The sequence below is a fragment of the Schistocerca americana genome, chromosome 3 (genome assembly GCF_021461395.2).
Source record: "Schistocerca americana isolate TAMUIC-IGC-003095 chromosome 3, iqSchAmer2.1, whole genome shotgun sequence".
Classification (NCBI taxonomy): domain Eukaryota; kingdom Metazoa; phylum Arthropoda; class Insecta; order Orthoptera; family Acrididae; genus Schistocerca; species Schistocerca americana.
This window is the reverse complement of record NC_060121.1, coordinates 536306458-536329002: the sequence shown is the minus strand read 5'-3', so window position 1 is coordinate 536329002 and position 22545 is coordinate 536306458. Positions and strand designations below refer to the sequence as shown.

The window sequence follows — 22545 nt, the reverse complement described above, 5'->3', positions numbered from 1 at the left end:
TAGTGCTCATCTCTCCACTTCCCGAGGTGCCAATGTATACCCTTTTCCTGAAATACACCACTTTGGGGGGTCAATTTTAGCAATCAATAATATTGTCATTTAATCGACCACATTGATCCGGCTGTCCACATCCTGACTGCTAATGGCACCTAGTACAGCTCCTGCTGATGTTATTGCACATGCAGCATGTAGTGTGTTGGGAATGTACATTGGCGACAGGGCACACAGAACAAGGTATAGGTGCGGTCAATTGTGCTTCAGCAAAACAAAGCAGGTCTCGATCCGCTAGATTCCACAGGTTACGGATTCCGTTCTCAGAAGCACAATACGACAGCATATTAAGCAACTAAACCACAAGACTTACATCACAAAATTCGTTACAGGACATTTTGCACCCAACTATGAGCAGAATATGTAATTAGTAAAGTTGTGAAAACATGTGTTTGAAACAAACACTTCCGGCAAATCTTTTCCACCGCAACGCTACAATGAAATGAGAATGTAGTTACGCATGGTCCTGCGACGCGGTCCGTTAGCCCTACTGGCATTTGACCCCATAGACCACCAGGGAAGAGGTCTGGAAGAGCCGCTTCCTGCTCATTGACGGGCTACAGTTCCTCACTTTACCGATTTCCAAATATGTTTGATGGAATTCAGACCCATTGATCAGACTGATCAAGCCTTATGATGGATATCTTCACCTTCAAGAAATTCAAATAACAGGACAGCTCGATAACAGATAAGTATAATCGTCCCCGAAGAGGAAGTGTGGGCAATTGCAGTTATGTACCGTCGTCTATCTTGTTGCAGTACTTCATCTCTATACCTATCATAATATCAACTTTGATGCAAAGCACCGTACGCCTTTCCATCACGATGCTTCATGAGTATCAACCCTGTTTCTTTCCACGATGTTCCTGCGATTGTGCTTGCTGATACTGTCCGTCCAGCTGAATCTGCAACGACAACTCATTTTCCAAACTGAAGCAGATTTTATCTATGAACAGCTCTTCTTTCCATCACTTCATTCATGGTCCAATCTTGATTTGCACGTATGGTCTCTGCGCTGCCTATGCTCACGTTAAACATTGTGCAGCCGTAACGTGCACGTTGATTGCCATGGTACGTAAAATAGTGTAAAACTGGACGTATATCCGTACTAACGGTGATATTGATATCAATTTTATGACAACTATGACTCCCACACTCATTTTCACGATGTGGGTAGTCTCTGTTTTAATATACAGAGATAGAAGGACCTGTATGGCATTTGCCATAAATGATTTTTATTCTTTTTTTTCTTTTTGTAAATATACTTGATAACGGTCTAAGGCCGAAATTGTGCAATGGTACAATGAATTAAGGAAAAACTGACACCTGTAGGCGGCATTGCATAATTTAAATAATAGAGAAGAATGCTTTCAGAGACAGGCTGTAGACTTAGAAGAAGAGGAAGAAGGAGAAGATGGTGATGATAATGATGAAGCTGATGATGATAATCTCGGTGGTAAAGATGATGACGGCGAAAAAAATTACACTATTTCTATGCAATCCTGTCTGACTATAGAGCCAACTATCTGGCCCAATACATGCTGGCAACAAGGGCCAGGCACTGGCAACAATATGTCAGTGCAAATGACAAACTTGTGGCTGAGATTCACAGTCATAAAAATGTTCAAGTACTAAGATTATTTATTAATATTTGCCTCTAAGCGAGGTAAGATCTACGTGTTCTAATTATAAAACAAACAGAAAAAAGTACTTACACTTCATACGGTTTACAAAGAAAAGTTGTAAATCACAAATTAAGCTAATATTAATACGAATCACAAATTATACATAAAAAATTTCCTTTGACACATCATTACACATCCACAAATCTATACCAATATAACAAAATGAAATTAAAAGCTTCATTTGTAGCTTCCAGGACGTCACTCCATTCCCCATAGTATCATCTCTCGGATCACTATTTGACAATGTGCATCACAGTCTGCTCTGCTGTTACACAGCCACATTATCAATTATATACGAAAGCCCTACTTTCGGCGTGGCCTGTTCGGATCCTCTTTAGACCAAATCTTCCTGGTTATAGTTCAGACCCCTGCTCCGGTTTGGTGGAGTTTTCATTGCTATTACGTCGGAAACATCTGTAAGACTTCGTGTGTGATGAAACATGCCAGAACGATCCCGCATGCCTAGGCCGACAGATGGTGGCTCTGGTCTGTGACCCCAAAACTGAGCGAAATCAGATGTCATTAGGAACACACATTGTTCTACGCTCGCTTTACTTCTTCTTCCTAAATGAATAGGGCATGTTCTTGGCTTGTGCACATGATAACGTGACAAAGAGAGAGAGACAGTAGTTTCCTCAGATTGTCACGAGCAAGGACTTTCCAAGTGTGGACTTCCTCCCTTCCGCGTGTCTCTGGATCGCAGATAACAAGCAAAAAACATAGGTCCGGAGGTAGGCGTAACGGCGGAAACTGTGGACAGTGTAATGACAAGCAAGTCCCGGCTTGACCTCGGGGGGCGCACGCGCTCCATTCAGCGGCGATCAGCACGCCGTGCTGCACTCCGTGTGCTGCACCGGCGCGGCGAGTCGCTCGCCTTGAGGCCGCAGCAGCGGCAGCCGCGCCCTCAGCCGTCGGCGAGGTATGCTGCGCCGGCACTTCCTCATTCACTCAGCGCCGACACTCGCTGCCGAAACGTCACTGCTGTATAACAAAGGCCAGAAACGCATTCAGATACGTCTCGTCCAGCTCGGGGCCGGTCGCCGTCTTTGCGTCACAACGTCTTCGGTGCACTGCAACCAGGAGAGCGGTTTGCCGTCACAAGAAGTGACGGCAGAAGTGGTACGGGCAATTCTCTTCCGTATACGAGTTATGCATCTGCTGACAAGTTTCTCAACGTTTTATCGCATTACCGTAAGCGTGCGTAGAAGGTACCAGAGAATGCGTCTGACCCTCCGAGCAGGCGCGAAAACAAGGGGGAGAGGGGGGAGGGGGACGGATGGGAAGATACGTCGTGCCCCAAAAACATCTTAGTAAACGCGTTCATATTCTTACATATACCGGATGTCTATCCTAAGAGTCACTAGACGCATGTCCTCCGGTATTTTGGCAATTATTTGCAATTTAATTTTTGTAATGGGTATGGTATACAGAGTCAGCCCACACGCTGTTCATCCAACGCACAGTGTCAACGCAAAGCGTCGGCTTGTTTCCCGTTACAAACAAAATTACTTTTTAAGCGAAAATTCAAGTTCTCATTCGATAGGGGCATCACAGTTTGGTCTACATCTATATGACTACTCAACAATTCACACTTAAGTGCCTGGCAGAGCTTTCATAGAACCACCTACAGACTCTTCCCCTATCGTTCCAATCTCGAGCAGCGCTCTGGTAAAAAAATACACTTAGACCTTTCATTATGTGCTCTGATGTATTTCATTACGATGACCATTTCTCCCTCTGCAGTTTGGCGACAGTAGAATATTTTCGCATTCGGTCGAGAAAGATGTAATTGAAGTTTCGTGAAAAAGTCTCGCCGCAACGAAAAATGCCTTTGTTTCAATGACTGCCACTCGGCTATCATATCTGTAAAACTCCCCCCCCCCTCCTCCCTCCCCCCGTCCAATATCGCGATAATACAAAACCAGCTGTTCTTCTTTGAATTTTCTCGATGTCCTCCGTCCACCCTATGAGGTAAGGATCCCATACCTTGCAGCAGTACTCCAGAAGATGACACACAAGCTTAGTATGGACAGTGTCTTTAGCAGATGTAACACCCCAAGAAATCCGAAAACCCAAATAAGAATGTCATGATAATTTAAAGTAAAGAACAGTGTTATCTTGACAGATACGTCAACTTTGACAATAATATAACACCTTAAAGTTTTGATGAACACCAGTGTCAATAATTACTCAGTATGTCATGATATAAAGGTAGAAAGTTCGCAGTATTATATATTTATTGTATTGTCGTTAGTCGTTAAGGTGACCATTTCTAAAACTCTAAATCTAGTACAGTTTAAATAGCACAGAATTCAGTTTTATTTCTACTTGTCTTTATCTCTCTTTTAAATTTAAGATAAAGAATGCCATAAACGTACTTCTTTTATTTATACAGTAAAATTAATTTCCCAATCAAAATAAATATTTGATATTTAAATGCTTCCTACGTTTTTTTTTATTTCACAACCATACTGGTTTTATTTCATAACTAACTAGGACAATAACCAAAGTACCGTTATTGAACAGGTAAAACCAGAACGAATGGCCACTTTAAGAATAACTGGTCACCTTAATAATCATCGTTTGTTCTTTTTTCTTCCTAGTATTACTTTGGATGGGGTATAATAGATATCACAAGGTAGCACTAGCGGAGTGTATTTAGAGGGAATCGCCTTAACACTGATTCTTCATCGTGAAAATTCTTTTATACAATGCTTCGCCATCTGTAGCTCCCACTTCCGTCATTTGCGTTTCTGTCCATGAACTGGATATGCCACAAATTTGAACGTAATCGGTGATGACGAGTAGATGTTGCCCCCTTATAACATGGAATCTGATTAGAATTAGTTTGTGAGGAACGGTGTCAAATGGGTTCTGGAAAACTAGACATGTTGAATTAGCTTGAGATCTCCTGTCGATAGCTTTCATTACTTCTTCTGAATAAGGAGCTAGTTGTGTTTCACAGAAACGATATCTTCTGAATACGTGTCAAAGTGTGCGATATTCGTTAGTCGCATATTCGTGTGAATCTGAGAGTATTTTAGTTGTCCTCTTGTCTCATACGTGTTTTACTTGAAAGTGGTGAGGACTTCTGACCATTTTCAGTGCTATCTAAGAAGGCGTGTGCTAGTATGGTGGTGTGGGTGATGATGGTTGACATTACGAGAAACTGAGCGCAGTTTTATGTCAGGTTGCTTTTTCTACTTCTTAACAACATTCATTGCCGTTAATTTTCGCATAGCCGCCGATAACCTCGAAGCTGAGCGCCCCTATAACACGAACCACCACCAACACATCGATATGTATTAACAGGGACAGTACAACACGAAGAACAGCCAGTGCTCCAGCAGTGACTGAGCAGCGCTGGTGCATGGCGGCAGAAGTCAGCGAGGGCCTGGGCGGCAAGCAAGTCGCTGCTAGAGTGGCGGTTATTCATTGTGTTTTGCTATCCCTGTTAATACACTACTGGCCATTAAAATTGCTACACCAAGAAGAAATGCAGATGATAAACGGGTATTCATTGGACAAATATATTATACTAGAACTGACATGTGATTACATTTTCACGCAGTTTGGGTGCATAGATCCTGAGAAATCAGTACCCAGAACAACCACCTCTGGCCGTAATAACGGCCTTGATATGCCTGAGCATTTAATCATACAGAGCTTGGATGGCGTGTACAGGCGCAGCTGCCCATGCAGCTTCAACACAATACCGCAGTTCATCAAGCGTAGTGACTGGCGTATTGTGACGAGCCAGTTGCTCGGCCACCATTGACCAGACGTTTTCAAATGGTGAGAGATCTGGAGAATGTGCTGGATAGGGCAGCAGTCTAACATTTTCTGTATCCAGAAAGGCCCGTACAGGGCCTGCAACATGCGGTCGTGCATTATCCTGCTGAAATGTTGGCTTTCGCAGGGATAGATTGAGGGGTGGAGCCACGGGTCGTAACACATTTGAAATGTAACGTCCAGTGTTCAAAGTGCTGTCAATGCTAACAAGAGGTGACCGAGACGTGTAACCAGTGGCACCCCATACCATCACTCCGCGTGGTACGCCAGTATGGCGATGACGAATACACGCTTCCAATGTGCGTTCACCGCGATGTCGCCAAACACGGATGCGACCATCATGATGCTGTAAACAGAACCTGGATTCATCCGAAAAAATGACGTTTTGCCATTCGTGCACCCAGGTTCGTCGTTGAGTACACCATAGCAGGCGCTCCCGTCTGTGATGCAGCGTGAAGGGTAAATGCAGCCATGATCACCGAGCTAATAGTCCACACTGCTGCAAACGTCGTCGAACTGTTCGTGCAGATGGTTGTTGTCTTGGCGACGTCCCCATCTGTTGACTCAGGGATCGAGAGGTGGCTGCAGGATCCGTTACAGCCATGCGGATAAGATGCCTGTCATCTCGACTGCTAGTGATACGAGGCCGTTGGGATCCAGCATGGCGTTCCGTATTACCCTCCTGAACCCACCGATTCCATATTCTGCTAACAGTCTTTGTATGTCGACCAACGCCAGCAGCAATGTCGCGATACGATAAACCGTAATCGCGATAGGCTACAATCCTACCTTTATCAAAGTTGGAAACGTGATGGTACTCATTTCTCCTCCTTACACGAGGCATCACAACAACGTTTCGCCAGGCAACGCCGGTCAACTGCTGTTTGTGTATGAGAAATCGGATGGAAACTTTCCTCGTGTCAGCACGTTTCAGGTGTCGCCACTGGCGCCAACCTTCTGTGAATGCTCTGAAAAGCTAATCATTTGCATAGCACAGCATCTTCTTCCTGTCGGTGAAATTTCGCTTCTGTAGAACGTCATCTTCGTGGTGTGGCGATTTTAATGGCCAGTAGTGTACATATCGATAAAACTAATGTCTCACTAGACTGAGTTGGGACCGCTCTATCGAGCGAGCACGTAGAATTCCGCTTTATAAATTAGTTTGTTCGCATCGGACACTGGGCGTAACATGCAATACGTGATAAGCAAAAAAAAAAAAAAATGGTCAAATGTGTGTGAAATCTTATGGGACTTAACTGCTAAGGTCATCAGTCCCTAAGCTTACACACTACTTAACCTAAATTATCCTAAGGACAAACACACACACCCATGCCCGAGGGAGGATTCGAACCTCCGTGATAAGCAGTATTTGTTTTGGGTTGACTCCAACTACATGTTGCGAAACCCCAGACTGCAAATATCTGCCGAGACGTCAGATAAAATGCGCCTGACGACTCTTAGGAGAAACTGCCGGTACAAATTTCCAAGGCAATGGATTCTAGAAAATTACAACGGCTTTTCAGTTTCTCGCCCACGGGGATGGGCTTGTGTCCTGAGCGCCTGCGGAGGACATTCCAGTTAGGTGAAGACCCACGTTTATAGGCTGACTAGACCTACTGGCGACAACAAATCCGACACGGTGGGAGAGTCAACTGGTAGGACGGTAAGCTACGTAAAGTGAAACCAAGACAGAAATTGAGAAAACCCCCGCTCAAGGAAACATCACCAACTTGACCTCATATTTTAAGGAGGAAAAAATCACCCTTTCAAGAATCAACTGCAGAAATCTTGGCTGCACCGCAGTTTGGACCGTAATTATGACAGTACGCAGTTATGACGTTCTGAAAGTGCAGTTTTTAAACTTTGGCATGCTCCAGTTGTTTGTCACTCGCTCCGCCCCATTGTAGCCGCCTAACTGTCAAGTACTATACAATGAAGTAACAGCCAGAGCCCTCCTATTCGCGGGATGTTGAAGGTGAGGGAAGACGAGTGTTGGAGGTGGGCACATTGGGGCACATTGGCCCAACATGCTTTAAAATCTTTTTCGCGAACACATGCCAGCCCACGTGAAAAATATTAAAATGAGTAGATAATATTTGGAACTCACACACATATGCGTTCAATATTATTTTAACAATATTCTCGTACTGATATTCTGCAGCTGTATATACGCCTCAAAATCAATAATATAAACCAAAGCAACTGGAAAACTACTATCAGAAAAAAGGATTTTCCACAGTCGCAACTTTTAAGAATGCGAAAATTCGAATCACTTTATATTCTGTAGAACATAATTACTTTTACTGAAAATAATGTTAACTTTTATTCACGTCTCATTATCAGATGTGGGTAGCAACTGATACCTCGCACACCGCACTGTATTGTTCAAAGTTCGCTGGTATTCGAGGAAATAAATGAGTAATTTTAAAATGAAAATATCAGAACATGACTCGCTGAGGTACATGACCAGCAGTTTACGTGCCTTGTATGGTACATTGCCACGGAGGGATTTCTTGCTTCCTGGAGATGTAGGTGTCATATGTGGATTCTGATGCCTCCAAATGTGCTACTATCATTTCTCTTTTTCCCCTTTTCTGGTTGCTTTTTTATGTTCTCTTCTTTTTACGAAACCACCTAATAACCAGACAGAAATAATTCTGGTATTCGTTAATTTTCTTAGAAGTGTACCTTGCAGTCAGACAAAAAAAGAATCACCACCTGTGGAAGGTGCCGACATACTGGAAAGCAACAGACTTGAACGCAGTGGCCCAGGTTCGCCTGACGCTAGTTGGTTTATGCAACACTGCATGGCAGACGCAATGCCATCGGCGTTAACCAAATGGAATTTTGAGCTCAGATCCCGTGCTTGCCGGAAATAATAATGGATTACGGATGCATTCGCCTTTTTGCAAGTACACAATTGTTGTTAAAGAAAAGGAATAATTTGTACTTTCAAAAAGATGGGCCCATACTTACTCCGTTATTGTTAACCAAATATGACTCTAAGCACTGCCAAGAGGACTGTCTGAATTATCATGTATTCTGGAATCACAGCCATTATTATCTTCATCGATGAAACTGCTTGTCCCTTTCAATTAAGCTGCATATATTTTCACATTAATCACTCCCGTAATGTTACAGTGTATATGTCGCACATGCCTTTCATACTTGCAGTGGTTATAAATATACTGAAAATGAAGAAACATCACTAGAACGGCCCACCTGCCAAAGTGAAACATTATACCAAGATAACATCGTAATCTGCTAGCCAGAGAGAATCAATTGGGAACTGTATTGTTATAAGATGAGAAGTAGTTGCGTAGTAAAATTTACAGAAGCATGATTTTTAACTACTTTTATCGATAGAATCCAATTCTTCTTCGTAGTGTCTCTCAGAGGAAGAGCGTGAGATATTACTGACGGTCACGGTGTGTCACCATTCGACTTTGTTGAGAGTGGCATCACCAGTGCCGTTGTTTGTAAAGAATACGCTTCATTTGGGAACAGGGCTTTATGCTTTCTCTTCATTATGTCCCTGTATCCACTCCTTACAATACAAGCAAACACCACATTACACACTGATGCTTGTCTCAAATGTATCCTGAGTACTCGACAAATAGTGGGAAAACAGTAGTGGAATTTTTATTTTTTCTTAATATACTTTTTGTTCTTTGATAGCTATTTACAGTGGAAATCAAGCACAAACATATGTATATAAATATGTAAAAAATTATATGTTCATGTTGTGTATTGGAATGTTACATAGATAATTTGCATCTGCGGTTACAGTATTGTATATTTATTTGTCTTCTTTCCTATTTTCTCTAATACTAGTATTTACTTATAAGTATATTTATTTGAGTAGTGTTCCAGTATATCGCATTCTAATTTCTTCTGATTTCGGTAAGTCAAGCCACTTAAATAGCGGGTTGATTGTTCATTCATACTGTCAGTTGTTCTTACTAAAAGTTCTGAATACCAAAAATTTGTACCTCGATCTGTTACAATGACACGACGTCTGTCACATTGCTAACTGGAATAATACTGCAACTGAAAGTGGGCGGCAGATAGGTAAATACTGTGCACAAGGACTCAAATTTCGTAAGGGTCAAACAAGCGTTTTCAGCACCACAAACATTTTCTTTCGTTACGCACCACGTAAGAGCCACACTAACTTAGCTTTACGCTGTCACTAGGACCCCTTCATCTGCGCGCCTTCTATCACATTCTTATCAGGTCGCTGCCTTGTCTGTCTGTCTGTTCGGTACCAATTTAGCAGTTGATTATCAACTAACTTCTCGATTAGCCAGAGACATGAAATTTTAGACATAGCTCGAAGAATGAATGAGAATGCAATAGTGTACTGGCAAGAAGTACCTACCTTCAATACAGGAGGGGGCGTCGGAGAAAACGGTGTGACAAAGGGGCATAACGCAGAGTAACGCCTGTCCAGTTGGAGTTCATGCACGATGGCTGTGCTTATCAGATTGCATCACAGCCCCTGCAGGTACAATGTGCGACAATTACCTGCTGCAGAAAGGGTCTGCGGCAACTCATTCGATTTATAGGAACACTTCTGTAACGAAGGAAGCAATCGATATCCATCAAACTGGGCACAGCTATCACTTGCAAACTGAAAAAAAATACTGTAGTAGCTAGACCCGCTAGCACCATTTATGGCTGGTGATGAGTTTGAAGAGAGGTGATATACAAGCATAACTCAGGGACGACTGGTACAATTTCAACCACATTTTCCATACATGTGTCACATTTCACCGCGTTTTTATTAACTTCCTCTTTTGTCTGTCTGTTCGGTACAAATTTTGCAATTCAAACTAACTTCCCAAGGATCTAAAGACTTTAAACTTTCAACATAGCTTAGAACTGGATGAAATTGCAATTTTGGGTCGTATAAATAACACGGATAATATACTTTATACTCGAATTTTCGGAGAACATTCTTAGGTTTGTATGAATAAGTGAGTAGGAGAGTATACTTCATCCGAGAACGTTCTCAGCCTGAGTAAATGGATGGTGAAGCTGCTCAAAACAAAGAACATTCTCCGATTTCGTATGAATGAAACTAGAGGAACTTCTCACAAGCAGAGAATATTCTACGTTTTCTGGAACAAGCTTTTCAGCGTACTCCGATCTGAAAAAGTTCTGCTGAGGTTAAGTTTTACCGACTTCTTGGTAGCAATGGTAAAATTTATGTTGCTTTGGAGGGAAAAAAAGATATACGAGTACGTAGCCCGAAGGAATACTGAAGGGAGAAACTGTAGAAGTTTATACGGGTTTAACAATAAAAACATTACTTTCCTGGAGAGTTTCCTCCCAGAAAATCGTGAAAGAAGAGGTGGCTACCTTTCAAACGAAGTGAAAACTAAAACATTTTTGTTGCTGTTTAGCAGACCCTAGTTTTCAGACTGATGTAGAGAAGACTTAGGTGTACACCAAACAACTGTGTCACTGGTATTTCCTGACGCTCATCATCATGCCTTCTCACAGCATAAATGTTATATTTTGTTGCGTTAGAAATAAGAAGGCGGATCAGAACAATTAATAACTAGTTTATCACCAACGTAGCGATGTGTTTCTCGTAATGAACCTCACGGGCGTCCGTTTACGTACTTGAGACGCGAGCAGACCATCATGCGTCGTATTTAACCAAAATTATCTTCTGTTAGAAGACTCTGACGGAGTTCTGGTTTGGAGTAGACGAAAATGTCATGCAATCTTAATATTTCGTTCGCATAATGTGTTCACCTGACTGTAATAATAAAAAAGTTTCCCGCATGTCAGAAATTCGGTAACATCGCAAGAAAATACATTTTCATGAACTGTCCGTAATAATTTTAATAACTTGTTGCTGCACATGAAAGGAATTCGAAACGTAATGCAACTTTTCCTGAACTCACTGACGCCAGTTTCATATTTGTACACTGGATAGTTTGCGTGTTTGACAAAGCTGAATGAAAAGTAACATTAGGTGTACGTTTTGTGCCGTACACGGCAGACAACACACACCGAGAACCCGCTCAAGAAGGGCGGGAAGCAGTGAGAAGGAACTATCTCATAAAAGAATATGCTTCGAATATTTTATTCATACGAAATTGAGAACTGTCTCAGAGAATGTTCCTTTGCTCTGTGTGACGGGGGTACTGCATTTACCACTGTCGTTTCCCGATGAGCTACACACTTGAAACTTTCAACATAGCTCATATTTGTATGACACTGATACGCTCAACAACAGCGGGGCTGATTTTTTTTTCCATACTTATCCAACCATCTCCAGTTGTAGAGACCTTGTTGACAGGACGCTAGACTTTATAATCTTCCTTTTCTTAAGGCTGCCAGCGAGCGAGCGCGCACTTGTGTGTGTGTGTGTGTGTGTGTGTGTGTGTGTGTGTGTTTTCTTGTCAAGATGTTCATGAGCTTCAGGAAGCAAATCAACATTTGCTTTGGGTCCCTAGCAGATATTCACGTCAATTGTTTAATGAAGAGCATCGTCGCTTTTTGTGAAATACAGAGCGTGAATGGACTACCAGTTGCGTAATAAGCGCAACTGAGATTTCGAAGCCTTTGTGTTAGTACAAAAAGAAATCACATAAATGAATAGTCACACGTGTTCAGCACTCTGCCAGAGTAAATTTTAAGGCTTGTGAGCAACATAACGAATTTAGATAGTTGGAGAGTTTTCCTGTTGACTGTCGCAGAGGGTGTTTCAGAAAGAATTATCCTATTTCACGAAACTTCTACAACAAGAGAGATAGAAACTTAAGGAAAATTTTAACTTCTGTACCGAAGTAAGTTACCATTTTATGTGGCTGCCGTTAAATGTCTCCTAGGCGCAGGTAGGTCAGTCATTTGCTCGTTTATTATTCACTGTGCGAAGTGGCAACAGCACAACAGCAAAAGATGTTTCGTGTTCTCCGTTTTAACAGTTGCAATTCAGCTACAACAGAGAGGACTGATTTTTGTCGAGAGTACAACACGTGGAACCGCTACAGTTCAAAGCATTCGAGAATGAAACCGGCTGTCTAAAGACAGACTTTGTTTATGTAAGGATAAATCCACAGGTTGCCACCGTGTGCTCCACAAAGATGTAGAACGCGTTCAGCGGACTTTGAAATGTAGTTCACACAAGTCTCCCATCGTGCGACCCTAGAGTAAGACAGTGCTCATGCGTTTGTCTGGCTTGTTTAGCGGTGATGTTTGTGTTTCAAACCATACAGAGTTCAGTTTTCTCGAGCCCTTCATGATGGCGATGAATGACATGCAAACTTTTGCGAATTCATTGTAGGTGTGGAGATGTAAGATAACAATGTCGTTTCATGATTAGTTTTAATAGTGATGCTGCGTTCCATTTAAGCGAAAAAGTTGACTGCCGCAGCTTAAGAATGAAGGGAATGCACAATAAAGTCGAGCGCGAGACAGACGCGCCAAAGAATCCTACGTTTCGCTCTGTTTCCCGGGAAAGATTTACAGACTATCCTTTTTTGCGGAAAATAAGAATCACATATCTGGCTATGTTGCCTGCCTGATCAGCCGCACTCGTTAGCACGCCAATACAGAGACTCGGGGAGACGCGCCGTTCCCCGAACCAAATCCGTCTGGCGGTTTCACGACGAGGGCTGGTTTGCCAGCCTAGCCTGATGTAGTTTTTAGCCTGTTTCCCACATCCGACTGGGTGAATATCGGGCTGGTACCCATGACCCGCCACGCAAATGTTTAGAAAACGCTCGCACACTTCGACGTTGGATAACACAAGTCGCAGATAGTTGGGGTACCCAAAGTCTGGCAAGGAAGAGAAGGGGGGAGGGAGGGGGCATGGAAACAAGAAGGTCATCCGGCTACCCTCTACCACCAACAATGCAGAATCTAATAATTAAGACGCCAAGCCCGTGAAGGTAAGGGACCTGGACATGTTGAAGATATGACTTTTTCCACACTTACGAGAACACGCACAAATTTCAGTAGGACGGAGCAGCACTGCACTGAAAGCTGCATGTAAGAGCATAGCATAACAGTGAGCAGTCTCGACAGTGGTTCAGCCGAAAGGGGCGCACGGATCACATACTGCACCTTTAGGCTCCAACTCGCCGCAAGTCACTGTGTTTCTCTTTGTTTCTGAAAGAGCCCGTCCATTACGTGGCTTCGATTCCATCTATAAAGGGCGATCAAGAAGTTTCCGTTTGAGGACGTTGCTGCAGCATATGTACAATGTAGCGCGGCTCCGATGCGGGAACATAGGCACCGACATGAAGGCAACGGATTAGTGTGACGTTCGTGTTCTCGGTTGCCGAAGGATAAACCCTGGTAGACATCCATCGGAGAATGAAGAATGGTTATGGGACAGCATGTCTATTGAGAACCACCGTTGTGGAATTGTGCGCCAAAGGGTGCTGCTGCCACGTGATAATGCAGGTCCTCATACCGCTAATGTTGTACCGCACAAGTTACGCCAACTCAATTGGGAGACACTTTAGCAACTGCCCTGTAGTCTTGATCTCTCGCGAAGTGATTTTCACGCCTTCGATTTCTCAAAAAGGCCTTGACGGCTTGACGATTCCCGTCAGGCGAGGATGTGCAGCAGGCAGTTACGGACTTCTTCACACAGAACGACACGGTGTTTTACCAAACGGGCATCTTCAACCTGGTACGTCTGTGGGATGATCGTCTCGGTACCCACGTCAAGTCTGCCTGATTAGCATGCAGATTCTGTTCTGAATAGCCCTCGAACGGAAACTTTTTTTTCGATCGCCCCTCATACTTTAGTGAACTGCGAAGCTGCATAGCAAGAGCAGTGATTACACTAACTGGACACATTGTAATTTATAATAGGTAAAAGTAATTGTAAAACGTATCGCTAGGTTGTATGTACATGCACGTGAAATATATGTGTAAAAGTGAAATGTTGTTTTGAAAGTGAAAACTTTCTTGTCTAATTCTTAAATCAAAATTCATTCCAAGTTTCTATCTTCACTCTTGTGTCGATAGATATTTATTTTTGAAACACCCTGTATAATTCATATTAACACGTAATATTAAAACTCTTTCTATTGTATCTCAAATAACATATTCACCTCTGACTTCTTTCCACATCACAGTGACTCCACTCCGCGGGATGCATGCAATATGACAGTGTTGCTCTTACGTTTACTAACGTCACTGGGAGTCTGTTCCTGAAACAGCGACCCAGTGATCAGCAGATCAGCCGGCAGTACACGGCCGGTGGCTCCAGCTGTGTAAGCGCCTGCCTTTCTGTTCGCAGGTACACCAAGCACGGCCGCCGGGCTCGACGACGAGCTGCGAGGGCCATGACGCAGACCGCGGTTTCCTGCTAGGCGCAGAGGTGAGTTTTCACTGTCGTTCTTTCATCTGTCTTACTCTCCTGTCGCACCCCGAGGCCACTAAACGTACGCTTTGTCATGCCGGGTTATACACCCGACGGCATACTAAGCTAGACGCAATTTGTGACAATCTCAAAGACGTGTTCCTTTGACAGGAATGTAGGAACGGACTTGAGTTAGCTCAAATCGAACATAACTACTGTGATTAACAAATGTGATTCCGTTGATAGTCTTACAGAAATTACGTCTTCCCAGATCCACTGGTACTCAGGTAGAATTGACATATTGCCTTAGGGAAACACAGTGATCGCCTTGTCATATTTTTTTTATTGTATAGGTTGATTTTGCTAAAGAGGGAAAAGTACAGGAAGCAATCCGTAATCTCTAAGAGGGAAAAAAGGTAATGTGGACGTATGACAACGAATGTGTTCCATTAGAGTAAACCCACTTGAAGGTCAAAAGGGTAGGTTTCACTGATGGAAAGCACACTTGACAATACACCGGGCTAGTGGGAGTGTTGTCTGTACAAGCGTTGTAGCTCGACATTCAAGAGGGTACTGAGCCGGAGCATCATCATGTGGTAGCCACGTCACCCTTCGTACCAACAAAGGCACGTCATCCAGCAGCGGAGACAGGAACCGCAGACACGCCTCGTCTGTGAAGCTTGTGCAAGGTGAATAGTCCCACGAGGCGGTCGCCAATAATCCCCGGCTGAATTGATGCTGAAGATCCACTACCACTATACCACGTGAATTCTCTGTAGCAGACATATGTGTGTTGTAAAGGTTGACGACACCCCCCCTCGTAAAGGAAGTCCCGTTTTTGAGTACGGTGGATGACAGAAATTGCAGCACCGTAATGCCTTGTTGAATAAACCAGAGTCAAAACTATCGCCGCGGGCACAAATCTGAAGATAATAAGGCCTGCACACGTTGTAAGTGATACGTAGAGTGGCAGTTGTTGTGAGGAATGTTCCACACGGTCGTCTGGCAAAGCCCCTGCCGGTGGGCCACATCCGTCTTGCTGATGCCGGGGTGACTGTCAAAGATCTTTTACCTCCACCACCAAATTTTTGTACCTCCCTCGGAACGTATTTCCGGCCACATTTCCATATGACGGATGTGTTACTTATCCTCTCAGGGGACGTTTTCTCCACTTTTTCCTCAATTAGCAAACTCATCCTGTACAGGGTGATTTTTTCCACCGTGTACAAACTCTAGGGATTGATCGATGAGAGGATATGGAACAAAAAAGGTCTAATGAACTCGTATCCGGGAATGCATGGTTTCCATGCTAGAGACCATTTACTCAATCATACTTTGCTACAGAGACTGCGGTCTAATATGCGCTGTACCATGCAACCACAGTTACAGTATGCATGATTTTCTTCTAGAGGGTGGTACTGTTCCTCATACGTCATGCCCTAGGGCCCTCTCCTGACTAGTAGTTGGTAATGTTGTGTCGATTCACTTCTCTTGCTGACTCACCTTGTAGTGGATGTGCTACAACGTTGTATACAATGATTCCGTATTCGAATCGAGAGCTTGCCGGCATGGTGTTTACTTACGCCATCCATCCTATTTCCAGATGAGACCACCTTCACGCGGAGTGGTATCTTCAACTTCCATAACAGTCATCTGTGGGATAGTATACAGAACCCCCATGGTACGGTGACAGCGAATCATCAGAATCAGTGCAGCCGGAACGTGTGGGCTGGGATATTTGGCGACCGTATTTTAGGACCAGTCTTCAACCCACGTCGCCAAACAGGCCGGAACCATCGGCGTTTCTTGCGTGTGACTTTGCCTCCTATGCTGGAATAAGTGATATTTATGATTCGAAGGATTATGTGGCTGCTACATGATGGTGCTCCAGCCCACTTCGCCGTTAACGTTGAAACATTACCTTAGAAAAATTTATGGATTACTGTGCTTGGATACCCCTTACGTTATTTGATTTTCAAACAGCTGAGTAGAAATGAACGTACACAGACATTTCACTCGTTACTTATCCTGATCAACACTAAACTGACACATAATATTTTTACCGCAAAGCAATCTGACTTTCAATAATCCCAAAAAAAATAATGGCCCTGACTAACAATAACCTATACCTTTCATAAATCACTTACCTCACAAAAATCTTCGTTACTCAAACTACTGCAATACAGCGAGCGTCAATACTGCCAGCTAAATAAAAGATTCTAACTACTGAAGGCACTAACTACTGATAGGCATACTTAGCAGACAAAAGATTTTGATAGAGAACAAACAATGTATTTACCTTAATAGTGTTCAAAAGTCATTATATATCAGTTCCTGACATCCAGTCTTACAAATTTACTGTCTCTGATGGACACACGTCCAGCATCCGCTCTCAAAACTCCGCCATCTCTCTCCCCACATCCACCACTGCTGGCGGCTCACCTCCAACTGCGCAACGCTACGCGCTGTTAACATTCAACCACCCAACACTACAATAGCGAATATTCCAACAATGCCAACCAGCCACAGACTGCACACAGCACAGCCAGTGATTTTCACACAGAGCCATACGTGGCGCTACCAACATAAAAACCTAAACAGCCTACTTACAACGTCCGGATGCATCTCAGTCGTGTCTTCCCTGATCGATGAATCGGACGAGGGTGTCCAGTTGCATGGCCTGCTAATTCATCGGAACTCAACCCGTGCAATTTCTGGTTATGGGGCCATCTCAAAAATATCGTGTATGCAGAGCCATTCCAGATGTGGAGGCAGTGGAGCAACGTATTCATGCTGCCTTTGAAGCTTTGGATGCAGCGTGGTCTAAGTGAACGTGTGAGACAGAACATGCTACGGCGCGTACACGCGTCCATTGAGGCACATAGAAATCATTTTCAACACGTACTGTAACTTTGGCTGCGTGGTACAGAGCATATTAGACCGCAGTCTCTGTAACAATGTAGGATTGAATAAAGGGTCTGAAGCATGAAAACCATTTATTTCCGGACAAAAGTTCATTAGACCTTTTTTGTTCCGTATCGTCCGCCTGCTTAGCTGGGTGGTAACGTGCTTGCCTCCCATGCAGGCGGGCCCGGATTCGATTCCCAGCCGGGTTGGAGATTTTCTCCGCTCAGGGACTGAGTGTTCTGTTGTTCTCATCACCATTTCATCCTCATCACCAGCGCGCAAGTCGGCGAATGTGGCGTCGACTGAAGACTTGCACTTGGCGGCCGAACTTCCCCGGATGGAGCCTCCCGGTCAACGACGCCATACGCTCATTTCATTTCATTTTTTGTTCCTTCCGTATCCTCTCATCGATCAAGCCCTAGAGTTTGTGCACGATGGAAAAAGCTGAACGTTAATAAAGCTGACAAACTGCAGGGGCGAAATCCTGAGTGGAAATGGAGGAGAAAAGGTCCGGAAATGAAGCGTGGTCAAGGTAGATGGCGCTGACGAATGAAAGTTTCACTAACCGCTTACCGTGTATTCCTTGAGTGTTGCAGGCTATCTGATTGAAGCAGCATACGGTAAGGAGCAGAAGGGTCTGGCATTCATGTGGGGAACAAGCCGAGATGGTGTTGTGTACGGCCAAGCAGATGGAAATGGACGAAAGGCAGCATGGCTATACCAAAACAAGGACCATCACAGACACCAACCACGTCACATCACACAACATTTTGGACGTTTGTGTGAGGACGGGTCCTTCCAGACAGACGAACGTGTAGGGTGGCGTCGAACTGTGCGTGCACCAGATCTGGGGGCCCGGGCTCTACAAGATATTGGGACAAACCCTACTACAAGCTCCAGGCAAATGTCCCGCCAACATGGTGTAAGCCAAAGTACGCTTATGTGTTTCCTGTATGATATTGTATCCCATGGAGGGCAATGTGAACATCTGTTGTGACGAGTCTGCGATGCAGTTCTCTACTGTGTTATAGGACGATTTTTTATCGCTGCACGCACAGCGTTCATCTCTGGACACGTGGTCATAGGACCTGTTTCCTACATTTCCAGTCAGGAATCCGTCCCTTCAGTTTGTCGGTTTTATTAATGCTCGCCCTGCATTTCAGCCACAGTTCACACAAGTGGTATCATTATCGACTTAGAACTATTACCACGTCAACATCAGGAAGAGGAATGTGGATGAAATAGTAAAATACTAGGAAACTAAATTATAGATCAAACGTCTATAGCCGGCCGAAGTGGCTGAGCGGTTCTTGGCGCTACGGTCTGGAACCGCGCGACCGCTACGGTCGCAGGTTCGAATCCTGCATTGGGCATGGATGTGTGTGATATCCTTAGTTATGTTTAAGTAGTTCTAAGTCCTAGGGGACTGATGACCTCCGAAGTTAAGTCCCATAGTGCTCAGAGCCATTTGAACCATTTTTGAAACGTCTATACACAAGTACACGAGCTTGAACACGTTACTTAGGAACTCGGCAACCGAAGAGACTTGGAGAGCGTCCACAATGTTAACATATATGCACTCCGATTGTTGGGATTGAAGTTCGCCGTTAATCACGTAGTAATATAAAGCTCGTAACTCCTAATTCGCAAATATAGTATTACAAATAAACACAAAGTAAAATTTATTAAGTCTTCGCAAAGTGAATACTAGTAATTAATTGCTTAACTGCTGCTGTATGTAAGTTAGATATGTTCTAGAAGTTGGACGCGGTCCGCGAGTAGCAAGCTATTAGCTATCTTTCGCAAATGCACACCAAATTGCTTGCCTGAAAGAACTGATGGACGAAGCTACTATTACAGAAGTCCGAGCCGGCAGGAAAAGAAACCGCAACGAAGTGAAAAGAGGAAAAAACAGGGAAAATAGATGTCATACAAATCAGAAAACCGTTTTGTTACTTAAATCGCGTTGTTCATTCGATAACAGCAGTGGATATTTCATAAAAATTAGTAAAAATTTCAAGCTCTTGAAGTGTTGACCTATGCGAGCACTTTATTCTGAATTTTAAAAATGGGACATATAAGTTGTTTTGCTGTGTTACTATCTTGGTTGCAATACTGTCTAAACTTCTTTTTCTGTTTTTCCTGGCCTCTGCCCCGTAGGTTCACGTGGTTGGCCTGTTAATGACTAGAAGAGCGTAGCGTTCCAAAGGATTGGAAAACGGCACAGGTCATCCCCGTTTTCTAGAAGGGACGTCGAACAGATGTGCAGAACTATAGACCTATATCTCTAACGTCTATCAGTTTTAGAATTTTGGAACACGTATTATGTTCGAGTATAACGACTTTTCTGGAGTCTAGAAATCTACTCTGTAGGAATCAGCGTGGGTTTCGAAAAAGACGATCGTGTGAAACCCAGCTCGCTCTATTCGTCCACGAGACTCAGAGGCCATAGACACGGGTTCCCAGGTAGATGCCATGTTTCTTGACTTCCGCAAGGCGTTCGATACAGTTCCCGACAGTCGTTTAATGAACAAAGTAAGAGCATATGGACTATCAGACCAATAGTTCCTAGATAACAGAACGCAGCATGTCATTCTCAATGGAGAGAAGTCTTCCGAAGTAAGAGTAATTTCAGATGTGCCGTTGCTATTCACAATATAAATAAATGACCTTTTGGATAACATCGGAAGTTCAGTGAGGCTTTTTGCGGATGATGCTGTAGTATATCGAGAGGTTGTAACAATGGAAAATTGTACTGAAATGCAGGAGGATCTGCAACAAATTGACGCATGGTGCAGGGAATGGCAACTGAATCTCAGTGTAGACAAGTGTAATGTGCTGCAAATACACAGAAAGAAAGATCCTTTATCATTTAACTACAATATAGCAGGTCTGCAACTGGAAGCAGTCAATTCCATAAATTATCTGGGAGAAGGATTTAGGAGTGATTTAAAATGGAATGATCATATAAAGTTGATCGTCGGTGAAGCAGATGCCAGACTGAGATTCATTGGAAGAATCCTAAGGAAATGCAATCCGAAAACAAAGGAAGTAGGTTACAGCACACTTGTTCGCCCACTGCTTGAATATTGCTCACCAGTGTGGGATCCGTACCAGATAGGGTTGATAGAAGAGATAGAGAAGATCCAACGGAGAGCAGCGCGCGTCGTTACAGGATCATTTAGTAATCGCGAAAGCGTTACGGAGATGGTAGATATACTCCAGTGGAAGACTCTGCAGGAGAGACGCTCAGTAGGTCGGAACGGGCTTTTGTTGAAGTTTCGAGAACATACCTTGACCGAGGAGTCAACCAGTATATTGCTCCCTCCTACGTATATATCGCGAAGAGACCATGAGGATAAAATCAGAGAGATTAGAGCCCACACAGATGCATACGCGACAGTCTTTCTTTCCACGAACAATACGAGACTGGAATAGAAGGGAGAACCGATAGAGGTACTCAAGGTACCCTCCACCACACACCGTCAGGTGGCTTGCAGAGTATGGGTGTAGATGTAGATAGATGTAGATAGATTTGGCAATGTTAGTGGCAAAGCGTTGCTGGATTCTCTTCCTATCTGCAACACTTCCCGATACCGGCCCTCTCGGGACAGAATTTGTGCTTCTCTTCTACCTTCCAAGGAAAATGGAAGTTGTCTTGCACACCTTGTGGAACCACGACTGTTGGGAGAAAGGCCAAAATGGGGGATTTGTTCCAGAATATCTCCGCTCTGCAGTGGATTGTGCGCTGTTTTGAAGGAGACTAAACCATTTGTCTGGAACACTTGTACTACCACACCCGATATCCGACGCAGAGCAGCGTCTCCCGGTCGTCTGGCCAGATGAGCAGCGCGGGTGAGGGCGGCGCTGGTGTCGGGTATCCGGCGGCGCCGCAGGTGGCCCGCGTGTCCGGATAAGGCCGCCGCGACGTCCGAAATAACGCGCCGAGCCCAGAACGGGCCACACCACGGCCAGCTTCCGGCTGCATCGCATTCCTCCAGCCGGCGGACACGCCCCCTGCTCCACGTGCTGCCTCCGAGCTTCCAGATCCAGCGCCGACACCCGCAACCGCCCTGCGAAAATGTTTTGTTAATTACTCGTAAGGAATGGTTTCATCGAGGTAGCGTTTTGACTTGCAGAAGTGGACATAAGCAATCCAAGAGCACTGGAACGAAAAATCTATGTGCCGGCGGGAGAGGCAGTGGTTTGGAGACTATATACAGATGTGCGATGTCGGCTAATCATCGATGCTGATTTAGGTATCATCACTGACGTCTAAACGTCTATGGACGATAACAGTCGATCTCAAATCTTATTACGTTATGAATATATACTATGGCGTAAAGTCATAAGATGACATGTAGCTCACTCAAATGTACTCAAAATGGCTATTTATAGCTGAAATCTGGATATGCAAGTGTAAGAAAAATCCAGTGGGATTACGACTACCTCCTGTGTTACTATCCTTCCTTATCTTAGGCTACGGTCTCTCTACAGTCACTTACAGTCACTGTGTACAACAGTTCATTGTGGAATCAAAGCCGATTAACATAAAATATATTAAACATTTGTTACTTCAAGTTTTCTAGAGGACTGAATATTCCATCATTTTTCGGGAGTGCATTCGGGATTCGGGATTATCATTAACTCTTGTACCGATATGTCGACTGAAAACCTTTCAGCCATTCTCAAAGTGAATCGCTTGCAAGGTTTTAAAAAAACCTTACGCTGTAGAGTAAACGTGCACGCGTCAAAAATATGCAGAATCAGCGA

The 22545-nt window shown here is 43.9% G+C and overlaps 2 protein-coding genes across 4 annotated transcripts in view; one reads left to right on the top strand and one right to left on the bottom strand.

The window, feature by feature from the left end:
* Positions 1–22545, top strand: part of LOC124607393 (BTB/POZ domain-containing protein 1-like) — a 461534-nt gene that overhangs the window by 308717 nt on the left and 130272 nt on the right. For all 3 annotated transcript variants that reach the window (XM_047139712.1, XM_047139713.1, XM_047139714.1), the window contains one exon: positions 14803–14883. The gene's annotated coding sequence lies outside the window, so the exon portion shown is untranslated. The remainder of the gene's footprint in view (positions 1–14802; positions 14884–22545) is intronic.
* Positions 21268–22545, bottom strand: part of LOC124607394 — a 66154-nt gene continuing 64876 nt past the window's right edge. Inside the window, exon 2 of the mRNA XM_047139716.1 lies at positions 21268–21845. Within this exon, the coding sequence (XP_046995672.1) occupies positions 21563–21845 (283 nt within the window). The 3' untranslated portion in view covers positions 21268–21562. The remainder of the gene's footprint in view (positions 21846–22545) is intronic.